Source organism: Hermetia illucens, chromosome 4 (assembly GCF_905115235.1).
Source record: "Hermetia illucens chromosome 4, iHerIll2.2.curated.20191125, whole genome shotgun sequence".
NCBI lineage: Eukaryota > Metazoa > Arthropoda > Insecta > Diptera > Stratiomyidae > Hermetia > Hermetia illucens.
In genome coordinates, this window is record NC_051852.1 from 87,587,443 (window position 1) to 87,606,681 (window position 19,239).

Below are 19,239 nucleotides of genomic sequence, written 5' to 3' on the forward strand. Positions count from 1 at the left end.
GAAGTCAGAATTGGCAATTCGAAAAATCCAGAAGAATCATTTTTAACCAATTTATCCTTATCCTTTTGCAAGCAGGCCCATAACAATCGCCGATGCTTTTAGCTAGTCTACCGCATTTCAATTCGTTTTCATACAGATGTCTGAGTAGTGTATGATGTGATACCTCAATGAAAGCGTCATCCAAAATTCTCTGGGAAGTTGCACCTTTGCGGTTTTCCCAACTACTCTGAAAAACTTCTGCTTTATCACGAACCATACTGAATTTTCTTGCGACTACAGCCACTGATGATTTAGAAACATCGACATTTACATAAACTGCATCTTCCTTTGTACCTTAATATCTTGTTTCGTACCTATTTCCTGTTAATTTAATGTTACTATAAAATTGAGGTTTGTGCGTGAAATTAAACAAATAAATAAAATCAAATAAGCCTCAGGAATAACTATTCTGAATTTAATTTGCCGAGAAAGTCAACACAAACTTAGGTAGCGGAAAAACAAATAAAGATGACAAGATATTATGATTGTTTTGCAATCCACAAGTGTATATGTGTGTAATAATGGCATTACTCACAGGGACAACATTTATACGTACTTATGTGCGTACCACCCATCATATGCAATTCAAATATAAATATCCACTTAACAGCAAATTGCAATAGCCAATTCAGATGCATAAATGTATCGTTGTTGATACAAACACAACAAGTTGTAATGAACAAAAAAACAAATTTTATTTTTTAAATGCCGAATAGTGAGTTTTTTATTCCTCATATGCCGGTATTTTGCAGACCTGTTGTCTCCTTTCTCAGTATAAAAGACTCACTACACGGGATTTAAAAAATAAAACTTGTCTTTTTTCACTATAAAATGAGTCGAAAAAACGACACACGCAACCAAAGAAACAACAAGTTCCGTTGTGTCGTTATTTGTGGTTCTTTTTTTACCGATGGTGTGACCTACGAGTAATAAAGTTATGAAAATTTGAATGAGCAGAGTTTCCGATCAATGCAATTTGCCACGTTTACGCGGCGCTGCCAAATGCTTTGACATAATCGATATAACAACAGTCGACAATGAGTTGCTCTTTGTATATAAAAGTTTTGTTTTACACAAAACCTTAAAAAGGGAATGACAAGGGCCCACGTAATTTCCCGTTTTTCACATAATTTTCACTCCGAGCCCGGATTTTCTGTTAACGGCCCTGAACATAACTCGGAAACAATCTGACATATAAAAGTTTATTCTTTCCATTCCAAGTCAAAATGGAGTATATTTTTGCGTGCAACAACGAATTAGAGACAATCGAAACTTCACTAAAAATTTTATATTTACCATCGAATAATCGTTGGTGCAACAATCCAATTGGATCAGTCTTTTGAAGTGTGTTAGAGCACTTTATCCAAAGCCGCAACTTAGGCTAACAGTACCCTGGCAATGTAGTGAGCATTGCGTGCGCCCGTGATTATTACACTGATTTGACTCAGGCATTCATTCACAGCTGAGTCGATTGGTATCCGACGTCAGGTCACGATACAAATTCCGCTGCCACCAATGAGATTTGAGACTCGTCCTTTCGTTTGACAGTCTAGTATTCTAACCACCGATAGATTTTAAACGCTGGAGCAGGAATTATTGGAGATCAACTTACAGGCCATTATATTGCTGTTAACATGATTGACATGAGTAAGGCTTAAACCTTTTTTGCAGGATGCCTAGCTGCATTTATTAGAAAATATGTCACTTAGCAGAGAGATGGATGTGGTTTAAACAGGAAGTTATGCATCCACTTAATTTCATGGAGATTACATCCTTTCCTCCTAATGAATAATATCGTGAACAATGGATAGACTGTTATGGGTCAGTAAGATGTCTTGCAAGATCACCTAATGTAAATCCACTAGACCACTTCCTGTAAGTGTAGTTGAAAGAAATGTCTCGTAAGGACATCCTAAGATCCTTAAAAGGAGTTGGCTATCAAAACCAATATGTAATTTCAGAAAAAAAAACTTATTTTTAAGAGTAGGCGGTGGTTACTTCTAACATTTTCATAAAGGAAACTAAATAAAAACACTCGGAATGCAATTTCAATTCATTATAGTATCCGTTGTCTTTTTGCCCACTGAAAATAAATTTATTGGTTACTGTAAGAAATTTAGATTTTTCTTGTTTTTATGATCACATTTCAAAATATGTAACCGTGTAATCGGGATAAAATGTTAACTTTCTCACAGTGAAAGACAGATTTTCACAAAGAGATACATTATGTCTGTCAAAATTCGTAAGAAATCAGATTAAACAGCAAAATCTTATGGGAGATAAATACAATTTTTGCATTTTGAGAACTGTTACTACTTACACAGTTTACTATATTTTTGCAAGTATGTTTTCATATTTTAGATGGAAGTCCTAGCTGGGATTCGACACTTATTTCAATGCTCCAATTATCGTAGTTTTGGAGGTACTATGATTTACTGTTGTAAAGCGATTAAAATGCCTGTGGCAATTAAAGGGTTAAACAATCGAAAAAATACTATCTTTTGCTTAGACTTACTCTAGACAATCAATATTTCAACAGTTTGGCTTCCCAGAATGACGAAATTTAAGCAAACTGATCGTTTGTGGCAATGATTGATGTAAAATCTATCAGTCCGACTGGGAGTTACCTTTGTGTTGTTAGTCGAAACGTGACTTGCGAATGATTCGGGTGTCTACATCCATGTCTCAACAATTTTTCATCAGTCTATTTTTGATGAATTGACTTATTGTAGACTGACGAAATACTGACTGTGTAGAGTAGGACTTAAAATTGCATGAGGAACCGCCTAGCATACAATTTGTCTGGTAGTTTTGAAGCACTCTCTGTATGAACATATATCCCTGCGAGGGCAATAGCCCGTCAAGCCCATAAGGGACAATGGCCACCGATTTCTGGCAATATGCATAGAATAGACAGGAAAGAAGTTTTCATTATTATCCTCGTATATATACTATCCATTTCTAGTGCGGAAAGTCTCTATAGCTTATTAGTACGGGTTGACGTCATGAATAGATTTTTCATAAAAAAAGCGAAGTTATATTTGTGTTAGTTTACTAGAATCTCCTCGGAGCCTGCTGCCCAAGCAGTTAGAAAGGCACCAAACCAAATCTCTGGATTTCAAAGTTGATGTCCGTTCGAATATAACTAAAGCATTGAATTATGCCAAGTATGGACAATGAAACACATCTTTTAAGCTTATATATGATTTTTATTATTTTAGTTAAATATAGAGAATATAATCCTAGTTATATTTTCCATCCACGATTTTATTTTTCTGTACGAATTTTGTTATCCTTTTTTTAAAAAAAAATAATTCATTATTTTTTAAATGCCGAATAGTGAGTTTTTTATTCCTCATATGCCGGTATTTTGCAGACCTGTTGTCTCCTTTCTCAGTATAAAAGACTCACTACACGGGATTTAAAAAATAAAACTTGTCTTTTTTCACTATAAAATGAGTCGAAAAAACGACACACGCAACCAAAGAAACAACAAGTTCCGTTGTGTCGTTATTTGTGGTTCTTTTTTTACCGATGGTGTGACCTACGAGTAATAAAGTTATGAAAATTTGAATGAGCAGAGTTTCCGATCAATGCAATTTGCCACGTTTACGCGGCGCTGCCAAATGCTTTGACATAATCGATATAACAACAGTCGACAATGAGTTGCTCTTTGTATATAAAAGTTTTGTTTTACACAAAACCTTAAAAAGGGAATGACAAGGGCCCACGTAATTTCCCGTTTTTCACATAATTTTCACTCCGAGCCCGGATTTTCTGTTAACGGCCCTGAACATAACTCGGAAACAATCTGACATATAAAAGTTTATTCTTTCCATTCCAAGTCAAAATGGAGTATATTTTTGCGTGCAACAACGAATTAGAGACAATCGAAACTTCACTAAAAATTTTATATTTACCATCGAATAATCGTTGGTGCAACAATCCAATTGGATCAGTCTTTTGAAGTGTGTTAGAGCACTTTATCCAAAGCCGCAACTTAGGCTAACAGTACCCTGGCAATGTAGTGAGCATTGCGTGCGCCCGTGATTATTACACTGATTTGACTCAGGCATTCATTCACAGCTGAGTCGATTGGTATCCGACGTCAGGTCACGATACAAATTCCGCTGCCACCAATGAGATTTGAGACTCGTCCTTTCGTTTGACAGTCTAGTATTCTAACCACCGATAGATTTTAAACGCTGGAGCAGGAATTATTGGAGATCAACTTACAGGCCATTATATTGCTGTTAACATGATTGACATGAGTAAGGCTTAAACCTTTTTTGCAGGATGCCTAGCTGCATTTATTAGAAAATATGTCACTTAGCAGAGAGATGGATGTGGTTTAAACAGGAAGTTATGCATCCACTTAATTTCATGGAGATTACATCCTTTCCTCCTAATGAATAATATCGTGAACAATGGATAGACTGTTATGGGTCAGTAAGATGTCTTGCAAGATCACCTAATGTAAATCCACTAGACCACTTCCTGTAAGTGTAGTTGAAAGAAATGTCTCGTAAGGACATCCTAAGATCCTTAAAAGGAGTTGGCTATCAAAACCAATATGTAATTTCAGAAAAAAAAACTTATTTTTAAGAGTAGGCGGTGGTTACTTCTAACATTTTCATAAAGGAAACTAAATAAAAACACTCGGAATGCAATTTCAATTCATTATAGTATCCGTTGTCTTTTTGCCCACTGAAAATAAATTTATTGGTTACTGTAAGAAATTTAGATTTTTCTTGTTTTTATGATCACATTTCAAAATATGTAACCGTGTAATCGGGATAAAATGTTAACTTTCTCACAGTGAAAGACAGATTTTCACAAAGAGATACATTATGTCTGTCAAAATTCGTAAGAAATCAGATTAAACAGCAAAATCTTATGGGAGATAAATACAATTTTTGCATTTTGAGAACTGTTACTACTTACACAGTTTACTATATTTTTGCAAGTATGTTTTCATATTTTAGATGGAAGTCCTAGCTGGGATTCGACACTTATTTCAATGCTCCAATTATCGTAGTTTTGGAGGTACTATGATTTACTGTTGTAAAGCGATTAAAATGCCTGTGGCAATTAAAGGGTTAAACAATCGAAAAAATACTATCTTTTGCTTAGACTTACTCTAGACAATCAATATTTCAACAGTTTGGCTTCCCAGAATGACGAAATTTAAGCAAACTGATCGTTTGTGGCAATGATTGATGTAAAATCTATCAGTCCGACTGGGAGTTACCTTTGTGTTGTTAGTCGAAACGTGACTTGCGAATGATTCGGGTGTCTACATCCATGTCTCAACAATTTTTCATCAGTCTATTTTTGATGAATTGACTTATTGTAGACTGACGAAATACTGACTGTGTAGAGTAGGACTTAAAATTGCATGAGGAACCGCCTAGCATACAATTTGTCTGGTAGTTTTGAAGCACTCTGTATGAACATATATCCCTGCGAGGGCAATAGCCCGTCAAGCCCATAAGGGACAATGGCCACCGATTTCTGGCAATATGCATAGAATAGACAGGAAAGAAGTTTTCATTATTATCCTCGTATATATACTATCCATTTCTAGTGCGGAAAGTCTCTATAGCTTATTAGTACGGGTTGACGTCATGAATAGATTTTTCATAAAAAAAGCGAAGTTATATTTGTGTTAGTTTACTAGAATCTCCTCGGAGCCTGCTGCCCAAGCAGTTAGAAAGGCACCAAACCAAATCTCTGGATTTCAAAGTTGATGTCCGTTCGAATATAACTAAAGCATTGAATTATGCCAAGTATGGACAATGAAACACATCTTTTAAGCTTATATATGATTTTTATTATTTTAGTTAAATATAGAGAATATAATCCTAGTTATATTTTCCATCCACGATTTTATTTTTCTGTACGAATTTTGTTATCCTTTTTTTAAAAAAAAATAATTCATTGCCAATATTTCTCTATGGTTTTCGTTCTCAGGCTTGATAATCAACTATATATTTTGTATTATAGTATGGTCGAAACAAAGAAAAATCTTCGTTTAAATTTATACAAAAAAAGATATTTTTTCAAAATTATAAACAATTTAACTTGTAAATATAGCTCAGAAAATTGCTATACTATTAATTTATTTTAAATTTAACCATTTGCATTTGTTTCATTTAGATGTTATCTCGTTCTTCACCGCAAAATCAAGTGCACACAATTCCTTGTGTTTTTACTTTGTATTGATTAAAATTGAAAACCTTGATTCGGTATATTTGGATTCGCGGTAAATTGAAAGCCACTTTCGTCAGCTGCCGGTGCGAGATTTGCGTCGTAATCAGCCTAAGAGAAAACAGAATAAAATCGTTAGTTTCCAAATTGAGTTGAAGTTCGGCAAGTTTACCTCTTCTGAGAAGAAGTGTTCAATAATATCGTAGGCCAATTTGTAAATTTCGACATTTTCGTGATTTTGCAACGATTCAATTTTCGCCAGTCCATCGCATTCTTCTATCATATTGGCAATCTGTTCGACGTGCGGTCCGGCCATCTTCAACATATTGTTGATACCATCTAGCACAACCTAGAATATAACAGGAAATTGCTTGGAATTCGCTTCATGTTGACATCAAACTAAAACCTACGTTTATCACTTGAGTATCTTTGCATGACAGTAGATCACAGAATGGCGGTATGGCTCCTTCTCGAATGAGTTCGGCAACTTGCTCCCTGTTGCCGCTGATGGTTAAATTACTAATAGCCCAAGCTGCTTCCTTCTGCGTTTGGAATTCGCCCTTACTTAGGTTGTCAATAATCTTGGGCAGCAGTCCAGCGTTTATGACAGCTTGAACTTGGAATTGATTTCCTGCCGTTATGTTAGATAAAAACCAGACTGCCTCCTTACGAATCTTTTCCTTGGTATGAGTCAAAAGAGCAGGGAAATATGCCAGAGCTTCATAGTTGAGAACTACTTGCGTTTGCTCGTCGGATCCGGTTACGATGTTGCCAACAGCTCGAAGGGCAGCCGTCTGAACCTTTACCTCAACATGCCCGAGTAGAGGTATTAACTTCGGAACAATGCCACTATCAATAACCATCTGGATCTGATCGTTGCCACCGTCTGTCAAATAGCTGATAGCCCATACAGTATCTACCAAGATATTAGTGTCTGTGTGATGTATTAAAACGTTCAGTGCAGGAAGAATCTCTTGAATGGTAGTAGGCGGTGGCGGTGGATCCTTGTTACGACATAAATTTACAATGACCCATGTCACATTTCGCAAAAATGAAATGGGGATATCCGGTTTAATGAATGACAGTAGTGGCTGCACGACACCATGCTTGATGACAAAATCACGTAGATGCGGTCCATCGCCAATAATATTACCGAGAGCCCAAACTGCTTGCTCACAAACTGTTTGCGCTGGCGACGATAAAAGTTGAAGAAACAGAGGAACAGCTCCAGCACGCACGACCTGTAACAAATTCACATATTATAGTTTCTACTTATTTCGGACAGGATAACACGGAACCCTGAACCTTCTTTTCTACACACCTGGTTTGTTTGTTCCGACGTTCCAGATGCTATATTTGTAAGTGCCCAAGCGGCTTCGAATTGTAACATAGTGTGGTCGTGCCTTTTCAGGCAATCCACTAAAATTGGAAGTATGTTGCTATTGATCAGGTCATTGATCGGAGGATTCCTGTCCGATGATAACAGTTTACGGGCGGCTTGTACGGCTTGCAATTGCTTTTCGGGATCTGTTGGATTTCCAGCTGTTTCTACCAATTTCTTTAGATTTATGTTGGACAGCAAATCTTCTTCATCTGTTGAATCAACCGGTACATTTCTACGCTTCAGGAGTGTTTCTTCTCTTTTATTCTTCCGAAGTTCCACTGTGACTTCATTTCGTCTTCTTCGCATTTCCTGAAAAAAAGTACGAGGATAAAGGTCGATTTTCACTGCTTCTAAGTTTTCTATGGCTGGAACTCTGATGAAAAAATACAATGTGTATCGAAATATAACTAAAAGTACAGAATAATATTTTCGTCTATATACCAACAATAAATATTGATTAAAAATTATAGAGGCTCCAATTAAACATTGGTGAGATTGAGAATGTTTCATTAGGGAGCCGCTGGTCTCATGCTCAGAAATTTGGTGGTACTAACAAATATCTGCGCTTGCTGCCTTATGATCAAAATTTTAACTACTAAGTAAATAAGATTATTATAAACCGTAGTTTCCTGAAGCAGACTAAATCGATATAAGCTGCTTGTGTTTTTAGAAAGACCCCAATAGAAAGTTGTATTTCAAATCTCTTTGGCGAATGAGGGGTTTGTATCGTGATTGGATGTCGGATACTAGTCGGCTCAGCTGTGAATGAATATCTGAGCAATTAGGCTAATAGTCCCCTATGAGTGCAATGCTGACCACACTCCTAGTGTACGTTTACGATCTTGACACAAAGTCTTCGAACATGTTTCAAGGCCTAAATTTAAATTGTACTGTATTGTACTGTGTTAGCGTACTTTTAACAAATCGGCAAGTGCTTTCGGCATCCTCGGTAGTGTGACAAAGACAAATGGCCAAAAGTGCGTTTCCTTGATCTCCCGTGCCTAAAAATTGGAAAATTGTATCAACTGGTCCTCCAGGTGTGGGGTTGAGTAGGACTGACAACCCTCCTACACGGAAAACATGTTACGAAGCCACAAAAGGAGCCTCGTACTGAATGTCAGAACACATAGGGTCGCCAATATAGATTCGGATCACTAACTCGTTGGCATGGTGCTCTGCGCTTGAATAACAACACCACCCAGAATCCTCTCTGACAATCAGGGGAGAGTTAACACTGAAGCCATCTACAGCACAGTCCTCGGCTACACCTATAAGGGGGATATGGATGCCGCAATAACCGCAATCAACAGAGATCCTGGAGATGAACCACCAATAAATGAACTTCACAATCAGCTGAAGAACATTATCATAAATACGGCCACCAACATACTTGGCCCTAGTCGAAAAGGAGTCGCAATATATTATAATATTATAATTTTTTGACATGAAGCACTACAAAATAGCCGGCAGTGCTATTAAGGCACTCTTGTGTATCGACATAGGCAAGTGAGTTAGTCGAAGTAAGCCGACTCACCGAAAACCAACAGTAGGGTAGTTTATCGGGAAAATAAAACTTGTTGAAAATGAATGTAGGTTGATCTCATAAAAAGCTTGTGTTGAATCAAAGTCCAACCAATGTTTCCCTACGACCCCCCATTCATATGAGCTGATTTTGTTGTGGTATGGACGAATTGATATGTTATATATCGAATATGGGACCAGCTTCGAACCCTTTCATTTGGTACCCCACATGGCCATATTCTGTGAAAAAGGAATTTGCACCCCCCTTTCACATGTAGATTCAACACAAATTGACGCTATATGCAGTGGGATTCATAAATCAAGCGTTCTCACCAAAATTCATGATTATCCGCCCAGCCGTTTCCAATTAAATTGGGTGGGACCGACAGACATAGAATTGATTCTAATAAGATTTTGTTTCACCCTAAACCTGAAAAACGACGAATTTGAATAAACATGATTTACGATTGACCATTTTCCATTGCTACCTTATTTGTGCGAAAATGTTCAACCAATTTGCAGACTACAATTTATTTTCTTTAAACAAGCATAGCTCGACGAGATAGCACAATCAACGTAAACAAGGAGATAGGTACCAATACGATAAAGCCGAAGCCTGGGACATTTGGACACATTCGTCTACCTTATCCTAAATCTGACGAAGGATGATAACGGATAAGGTTCAATGGCAGATAACGATGGCAAATGAGACTTATTATTCAGTCCTTTAAATAATGAAGCGTGATTGCGACACGAGAAGATAAAACCCTACCAAGAATTCTAGGTCTGGTGGAAGACGCATACGATTGGCGAATTCGATGCAACAACGGATTGTAAAATCTGCATTTCGATCCAGCGACATCAGTAGTTTTTAGATTGTGAAAAGTACTCCGCAGGATGGATTCCATAGGGATCGAATCGAATTGATTACTAGAAATATGGTGTGGTAGTGCAAGTAAATATTGTCTGTACGGTGACCGTGGAAGTGAGAAATGCATTTAATTCTTCTAATTAGAGTCTGCAATCGAATTTTCTTCCGTTGATTAGTATTTTCAGTTATCTCGTCATCATTGCAGGCATATACGAGAAAAAACATTAGTACTTAATCTTTGGAGTCCGGAGGATGAGATGGTGCTGCAAAGTATAATGTGGATGCGGAGTTATACTCTCGCAAAGCTTAATTAGACTGCTAGATTCGTAAACAGCACTATGTCTGCTATATTCATGGGAAAGAATTAACCGCGAGTATGGCTCTGGCAAGGATGATGTAAAGCTTAGGAGGGCCGATATATATAGAAACTGCTTATAGCTGGGGTGGAGAGCTCTGTCTTATGCGATGCAGGCTCACTTTTGGACATATTTCAGGTAACGCATATAAGTAATATTCGGTAACATCGGCTGCCGACTGCAATTTATGATGTTGGTGATATAACATGATGTTATGTTTCACTCATCTTTCGAGGAAACACCAACTCTTATTTCTTTGTCCGCGGAACTATAAAGATAGTTCCATTTTTTTTTAAATTTATTTTCTTTTAAATAATTTAACATTGGAATAATTACTTGGATGAGAACATAAATCGCTTATTGGAAGGAGCATAATATATATGTCAATATGTTCATATATCTGAAAGTTTGGAAATACATATTTGAAGTATTATTTTTAATTCCTAGCTATCTGCGAAAAGGAAAACGTGCATTCCTCACATAAGATGAACACAAAACCTTTATACCTTAAAGCGTTCGGCTTCCGAAATGTTTTTATACAAAATCGAACAACAAACGAACGGCGATGGAGAGTTCATGCCATAATTATTCATGAATGGACCGTCTACAGTTAGGATTGAGAATAATCAACACTCCAGAGGCCTTCTTCCTGAAATCTGGGTAAGATATGTAGATATTTTCACTATTCTTCATCAAGATAAAATATAGACGTGGTTGGAGGTTCTAAAACAAGAGACATCGGACTTTACAATGCAAATTATGGATGTGTCCAAACTATGAGAAGTGTTCTTAGGATAAATGAAAAGACATTGAACAACCTGTAGAGGATTAGAATATGCAGCAAAAGCAAGAAGCTGGATGCACAAGAGAGTCAATAAATTTACGTGAACCTGAGGCAAATAGAAACCATGACAGCAGCAATATTCAAAGCTGCTCAGAGATGTGGCAAATGAGATACGATGAAATGTATAATTAGCAAAATTCAAACCCAAATAGCAGTTAAGAAGGAATTGAAAAAAAGTCAACTGGCATTTACAACTAATAAAATAATTGTATCCTGTCGTACGAAAAGCAACTAAGTGATTTTATTCTTTACATTCTAAATGCAACCAACACTTGCATAGAAGCGCTGAGCGTCTTAGTCGGCCAAATGTGGCATATTAATTATTATTCATCCCGTGTGTCAGATCCGCGAAATCGAATTCTCTTTTTTGGCATCAATTGCATCTAGATATAGTGTAGAATATATGAGCAAAGGGATTTTTTGATATTCGGGGTTGTTCGGAAATTATAGTGTTAAACACGTGATAAGTCACATGCCAGATTTACGTCGATCGCCGTAATAAAGCGCGTATTTATCATTCCGAATGATGTTCGAATGACTTCGCTAAAAGGACATGAATTGAAGTTAAGGCTGTACATGTGTTTCTTGAAGAAACCTAAGGTTTATGAACTAGGTATAGCAGGTTAATGGTCAGCTAAGGATTTATGGCTAAAAATCGCATTCTACTTTTTGAATGCGTTTTCTCGAAACTGCATGTTGGAAATCGGCTGCCACCGTAGCCCAAAGTCTAACGAAATTCTTTGAAATTTTCACGACTTATTTAGAACATATTTCTACGGTCCGCAAACTAGGATAATTGCGATCCATTCAGTAGTTTTTTTTTATTCATTAACACGTTCACTGCGGCGAACGACACGATGACGTCAGCCGTCTTTTGTTCTCCACTCCGGCGAACGACACGGTGACGTCCAGGTCATATTTACTTTACCCAAGGCCCCTGTCTTGCAGGCCCTCTAAAAGGTTTAGTTCTGTCCTCTCTAGGCTCCGAGAAGGATCAATTGACCACATTCTTTCTTTGAACTCCTTTTGTCGGCTTCCTAAAAGGGTTGACCAGGTTTTCCTTCACATTTCTAAATAATAACTTGGTTCAGTAACTGTATGTCGTGGAATTAGATACTTAAAAAAAAAAAATCAACTGTTGCGGGTTTGGCCGCATAATACTGTTCTCCGGGGCGGCGGACGACAGGGTGACGTTCATTAATTATTTTAATCCATTCGAACATAATTAATAAATGTAAAACAATGCCATTTCAACTCTAAAGAAGGCTTATTCGCAAAAAAATGGTTAGGCGGACGAAAAAGTTAATCTGCTTCGAACCCGCAGTGAACGTTTTAAAGAAGCCTTAAAAAAACACCAAAATTCACAAAAAAAAAGTTTAACACGACACCAAAAATTTAGATTTTAGTATTTTTTAATAATCCTAGTTTGCGGACTGTAGTTAGGTCTGTACGTCAAAATGCCGTTTACTTTTTTTCTTTAAGATGATCGCAGCGCCCTCTAGTGAGGCAGCAGAAAAACACCTTTTTTGGAGATGGGTGTATAAATTGCCTGTTTTTCGATAACCAACTATGCCATCGGAGTGGAAAAATTACTATGCACGCTCAAAATATTAATAAATCTACGGTGAAAAATTCATATTTGTATCTTTTCCCAGTTCTTCACAAAAAAATTCTGAAAAAAGCCAAAAAACGGCCTTCACATGGGATGACCCCCCTTAAATATAGTGCCGGACACGTGATCAAGATAGATATGTTTTCCGGTAAAAAACGAAAATATTTACAATAATCCGAAGCTCCCCGTTCAAATGACGACGAGTTGGTTGACCGACAACCATGTACGCCCTTCAATCGAACCTTTCTGGAAAATCGTTCAGATCAAGAAACGAAATTTCATAAAAACATTGGAAGTCTCATCCAATGGATCTGAGTTTTTAGCTTGTTTACTGCATAGTTCAGCGCTGTCGTGCGGCGAGGTATGCGACAAATTATTGAACTTTTAATTCGTATACTTATTTTTTCCAATTTTGTTAAAAAAAAATCGCATTTTAAATGAATGAGCAAGTTTTCTGCGCCCAAAATATTGACAAAAACGGCAAAAATGAAAGCGGTTATTTCATGACAACTTGTTTTCAAAAATTGAAATTACACATTTTATAAAATATGCTACAAGATCATATACAGTAGAGACTCGAAATATATGGAAAAGTTAACTAGTTTTCCGCCATCACATAAAACTGTAAAAAGTTGTTTTTTCGTTAACTTTTCAAAGTTACTTTTTCCATTTGATTTCTGTCAATTTGTCACAATTTGGATGTTCACAAGAAACAAAACGTTAATCGGTATTAACTGTTATGAAATATGCGCATACATGATTGTAAAGACATGAAAATTGTCTTTCGTTTGTCCAAAAATGCTTCAATTTACTAAGCTAGAAAAAGGAGTTTCGGCCAATCGGTTAGCATTGAAGTTTAGTGTTTTTAATGCGGCAGTTTCCAAAGGCGAACAGATTATAAATAGACGAATTATGTTAATATCCTTAAAATTTTAATAATTTACAAAAGTTGACAGCCTAAAAACGGTTAACTTGTATCAATCTTTACTGCATAAACATATAATATCAAAATTAAAATTACATCCGTCCTTGAACAAAAAACCTCTTTAAAAACGTTGTTTCCTTCCGGCATTGTAAATAAAAACAAAATTATCCCACTTGGTTGAAAGTTTCCTAAAATTATTATCCATAAAAATTGTCAGACAGCTTCCGCTGTTTATTCCCGAAATACTAGTATTTGAAAAATAAAAGCTGTTTCGTTAGCGACGGGAGTTGTTTACAATTTACCTTCGCTAGAAAGCAAATACCAGGAAAGTTAACAGACTATTTCGTTATTTTCAAACGTTTCGACCCTTGAATTTGGAAATTAGATAGTTCTTGATTAGGACTAATTAATTGTTAGTCACTAATAGCGGTAACTTACTAATTTGTTTTTACGACGACCATGTTTGCAACTTGGTTGACAAGCAGGTCGCCAGTCTGTGGACCATTTTAGGAATATTGGTGAATCCATATTTGCCTTCCGGGCAAGCAGACGAATTCCGAATCGGGGAGTAACCGAAGTTATCACTGTCAAAATTTAACGCGAAAGGAAATAAATTTGAAGGAAATATCGATATGGATACAATCTATTATTTTAAACTACTTTTTTCGGGAAATCACTTAAGCCTGAATCCTAACAACACAGGTGCTAGCAAGGTTCATCCATCAAAATAATTATTCTAGGGAAAGTCATCCACCCAATCCTTAATCGCAAGGACTCTCATAACTATCTGAGGCGCGAAAATGCCTAGTTTACCCATTTGAAACGGCAACAGCAGAAGCCAGTTTGGGGATAGGTCGCTGCTACTGAATGCAAATCATGAAATTTTTTATGCATGAATGGCCTGCCACCACCTTGACCTCGTTATTTTTGTTCGGTTTCCTTCCCGTATTCAATTGCTCAACATCTAGGGGGGTTCAGTTCCCAAACATTTCGCACTCGCGCCCAGACACGTCAAAGAGTCGACCCTCGTGTCAAGATCAATAAAATTGTAAATACTTTCCATGACAGCGCTTCCATGCCGCTAAGTGACTGGGCTGGACGCGTGACGAACATATTGAGGCATTGCTCACCGCTCCCGAGTGCACCGTCCCATTAAAAATAATTTTAACCACAATGCCCGCATCCGATGAGCCGAATTTGAAAATATTGAATATTCAAAGACGGGCTGCGCGGACTGTCTCTGCCTCTTTGTGCTCGCCGACCGACGAAAATTCCACATCGCTGCGCAATACACATGCCACAGACCGCGACGTGCCGCGGATTCCACAGATCTCCATCAACGGAAATTCTCCGCAAATCACCCGCACACAACACACCAACATCACAATATTTTATACTTACATCTTGATCTTTTCCTTTATTCTTGAAATCGTGTAAACGATTCTTGACCTGCGAATCCGTGGACGCCATTTTTCGCAAAAATATATCTCAGTAAAGAAATATCGTTGTCTTTGTCGTTTTGACAAATGTACGGACCTGCAATCGAAATCGGGAACTAAATCAGTCAACGAAATACGAACTCTCGGAAAATGCTAGAAACTCGCGAACCACGTCAACTCCACTCGCTCCTAATTATCTTGAAATGACGCGACCGAGCATCTTACTTACAATTAGTTCAATTTTCTTCAAACAAAACGAAAAATACTCAGAATCTGCAAAAATTATTGACCTCTTGAACGACTACTATCACTTGTCTTTCCCCATTTGATTCCTCATGCTTTTCAGCGGCATGAAGTTGAATGACAGTTGTGCGAACTGCACTACACACTGCCCCAGATCAGGTGTGGAAACTTATGGAATCATAAACCCGGAGAATATGGTGGGTAGGTGAATAGCAGTTGTCCTGGCTAGGGCGAGTACTTTCCTTTTTATGATGTTGAGTAGGAGGTCATTACTATAAATTAATTCATTGATATAATTGAGCTTAAATGTCTTTGCGTCGGAACAAATGGGATGCAAGCTTCGATTACTTTAATAATGAATAAATCGAGGAAATAACGATCATCACTCCTCCCTTTGTTTCCCATCCACTCCTAAACCATTGAAATTGCGAATACTCTAATCACGCAACTTATTTTTGATGTTCGTCATTCATTAGATAACCAAATATGTGTTATATGTTCATACATATAATGTAGAATAAATTAAGAAAACAAAAAGTGTTTTTTTTTGTATAAATTTATCTTCTTTTTTATAACTCTGAACAATAGAATAATCATTTCGCTTCAGGAAGGACTAATGCATTAGTTTCAAAAAACACAAATCGGTTAATAAGTGTTCAATTACGGGTATAGGTTCCACGTAATAGCTGCTCTTATTTATCTGTCCATGAGTGTACATGCAGTGAAAGATTACTGTTTTGACCACATAGTTATCCCTAAGTCTACAACTAAGGCGTTCTCCTAGTGTTACAAAAATTTCTGTTCGATTTTTTTAAAATATATTCATTCATATTTATTGATGTTCACTTTCCTTGTAATTCTATAAGTATATTTCGGAGCACACGTCGAATGATTTCTCTAAAACAGTAATAAGAAAAAAAATTCTCCAAACATGTAGGGAAAAATCTGATAAATCAATTTAGTTCAATTTCTTAACAAACGTATGGCATAACTAACGGCTAACCCCACCTAAAAGCAGACAAAAATACTAAATTTTGGTAATAAGGTTGGCCCTTTTTCAGAAAAACATATGACAGAAATCGAGTAAGCTGCCACTTTGTTCTTATTTTTTATAAGCATGAAATTTTAATTTCAAGGACCCAATTAAAATGCATGTAAAATGTCGGTAGCTATTATAGTTTCTTTTTTGTAGCAGCTTTAAAATGATACCCCTTTTCACATGTTTAACACTAGAATAACCCCTTAAAAGGATATCCCAGTCTAAGAGTTCAAAATGTATGTACTTACTAATTCGGGAATTGTTTAAATAAAAAGTACTGAACCAATTGTTCCCAAATTTATAGAAGCATTTATTTTAAAATAAAGTATATGTAAAAAAATTATAAAAAAATATTTAAAATTATCCGATTTATGTGTTATCTGCTGAGACTGTTAAAAAAATTATTATAATAATTATAAAAATTATAATTATATTATGCAAGAAGCTGCAGTGGGTGTGCGTCTGAAGCATCGAAATGCGAAATGATTATTGAAATGTAAGTTATTTTCTGTACGATCGAATGTTTTTTTTTTATAAAAATAAAATTTCGAGAAAAAAAAGCGTTTGAAATTTAAATTACTGATTTTAATACAATAAAGAGATTTTGGTGGTCAAAGGGTAGTCTAGGTCCCAGGGTGAAACGTGGATTGGTACCCACGATGGAGCATAAAACCTGGGAAATGCCTGCTGAACCAACACCAACAGCTCCACCTGCACGTGGTGACCGCTGGGGGCTCTTTCATAACGAAAATCTGCAGACGGAGAAGGATGAAGGCGCGCTTAAAACGGGACAAATTGTACCATCTGGGCTGACAACCCTACACCGGTTTTCTGGAGAAGAACCGCTACACCATATATTATAGCGGTCATCCAGTAAACCATGTGCTCGGAGTGGGTTTCTTAGTCAGCCAAAAAATGAAACCTGCTGTTATCGGTTTAGAAAATATAAGCGAACGGCTATGCATTCTGCGTTTGCGAGGCAAGTTTAGAAATATAAGTCTCATTAACGTTCACGCCCCTACAGAGGAAACTGCAGAGTCGGAGAAGTATACCTTCTACGAGGCAGTTGAGCGGAGCCTCGAAACCTGTCCCAGATATGATATCAAAATCATACTTGGGGATTTTAACAGCCAAGTAGGGAAGGAGCCCGTATTCAGACGATACGTTGGCTCCCATAGCTTACACCAAAATACAAATGATGGACTGTGGATTATTCAATTAGCAGTGTCACACGAAATGGTTGTTGGAAGTACCCGGTTTGTGCGGAAAGCAGTCGACAAATATACATGGGCCTTTCCAGACGGGACCACTTTCATCCAAATTGGCCACGTGTTGATCGAACGCCGCCACCTGATGAATGTCAGAACATATAGGGGGGCCAATATAGATTCGGATCACTATCTCGTTGGCATGGTGCTCCGAGCTTGAATAACAACACCACCTAGAATCCCATGCGACAATCAGGTGAGAGTTAACACTGAAGCCATCTACAACACAGCCCTCCGCGACACCTATAAGAGGGAAATGGATGCCGCAATAGTCGCAGTCAACAGAGGACCTGGAGACCTGAAGAGATACGGTCACAGACATACTTGGCCCCATCCGCAAAAGGAGTCGGAACGGCTGGTTTGACGATGAATGTAAGCTAGCAACGGAACGGAAAAATGTCGCATGCGAGCAACCGCACCGGGCGCGGAAGTTCTACCAACAAGTCAGCAGGATGAAACCTTATACACCTCGATGCTCATCCTCCCGAGACAAAGAGGGAAATTTGATTTCCAACAGAATGGACATATTGGAGCCATGAGTTGAGTACTTTGATGAGCTACTGAATAACACATCGGCGAGTTGGAGGTCCCGCCAACTGAAGACCACAAACAAATACTGCCACCACCAAGTGTAGAAGAAACAGCCCATGCAATTCATCGGCTTAAAAATCATAAGTCGCCAGGAGCCGATAGAATTACAGCCGAATCGGTTAAATATGGAGACGACCAGTTACACCAAGTTCAACCACTTACATGTGAATGGAGGGTGCAAATTTTTTTTTTTCATAAAATGTGGCCATGCAGGGTATTAAATGAAAGGGCTCCACTAGTACTTTTTGGAACTAGTTCCATATTTTATATTGGAAGAAACTTAAGGGAGTGGAGGCTCAAAATCTGACCACCAAAAGTGTAACAGGTCTCGTTCTCAGAAACAATCCAACCGAAAAATCTAAAAAAAATAATTGCATCTCTGCGAAATCTGGGCCTCAAAATACATCCGGTTCCGATATCTGCGCAAATAAAGTTAATAATAGTATATTTCTACATTTTAGAAATTTACCCGGCAACCCCCTTACGTTCATCCCAGAAGTACAAAATTCGGTATGGAGATAAGGGATAACACAATGCATAATTTGGTAAAGTTTGAAGAAAATTCAACTATTATTAACAAAATTATAGGGAGTGAAACTTTGCTTTTGTTTGTGAATTTCGTGCATTCCCGATTCCCAGAGTAACATTTCCCAATTCTGTCCAGGGGCAATCACTCGATCCAATTCCACATTCCAAAGACTATAAAATCCGTGCGAATTTGCCTAGAGATCATTTCCGGCGATTGAATAACATCTAGAGCATCAAACTTTGGGAACGAATTATTTAAATGCATACCTGTGCATTTCCGCAGAAAGGTAACATTTTAATTAACAAGTGAAATTGTAATTAGTTTGCATTCAAATCGTGAATAAAAAAAAATTAATTCCGAAATTCAAG

General features: G+C 37.3%; 1 protein-coding gene across 1 annotated transcript; it reads right to left on the reverse strand.

The window, feature by feature from the left end:
* Window positions 1-5,849: 5,849 nt before the first annotated feature.
* LOC119654231 (importin subunit alpha-3) lies at window positions 5,850-15,589 on the reverse strand. The gene is made up of 6 exons (XM_038059454.1): window positions 15,431-15,589; window positions 15,164-15,298; window positions 7,571-7,942; window positions 6,660-7,490; window positions 6,422-6,598; window positions 5,850-6,360 (listed from the first exon to the last, which is right to left on the reverse strand). The coding sequence occupies exons 2-6, from the start codon at window positions 15,230-15,232 to the stop codon at window positions 6,265-6,267; spliced, it is 1,545 nt and encodes a 514-aa protein (XP_037915382.1). The 5' UTR covers window positions 15,233-15,298; window positions 15,431-15,589; the 3' UTR covers window positions 5,850-6,264.
* Between the last annotated feature and the right edge of the window lie 3,650 nt (window positions 15,590-19,239).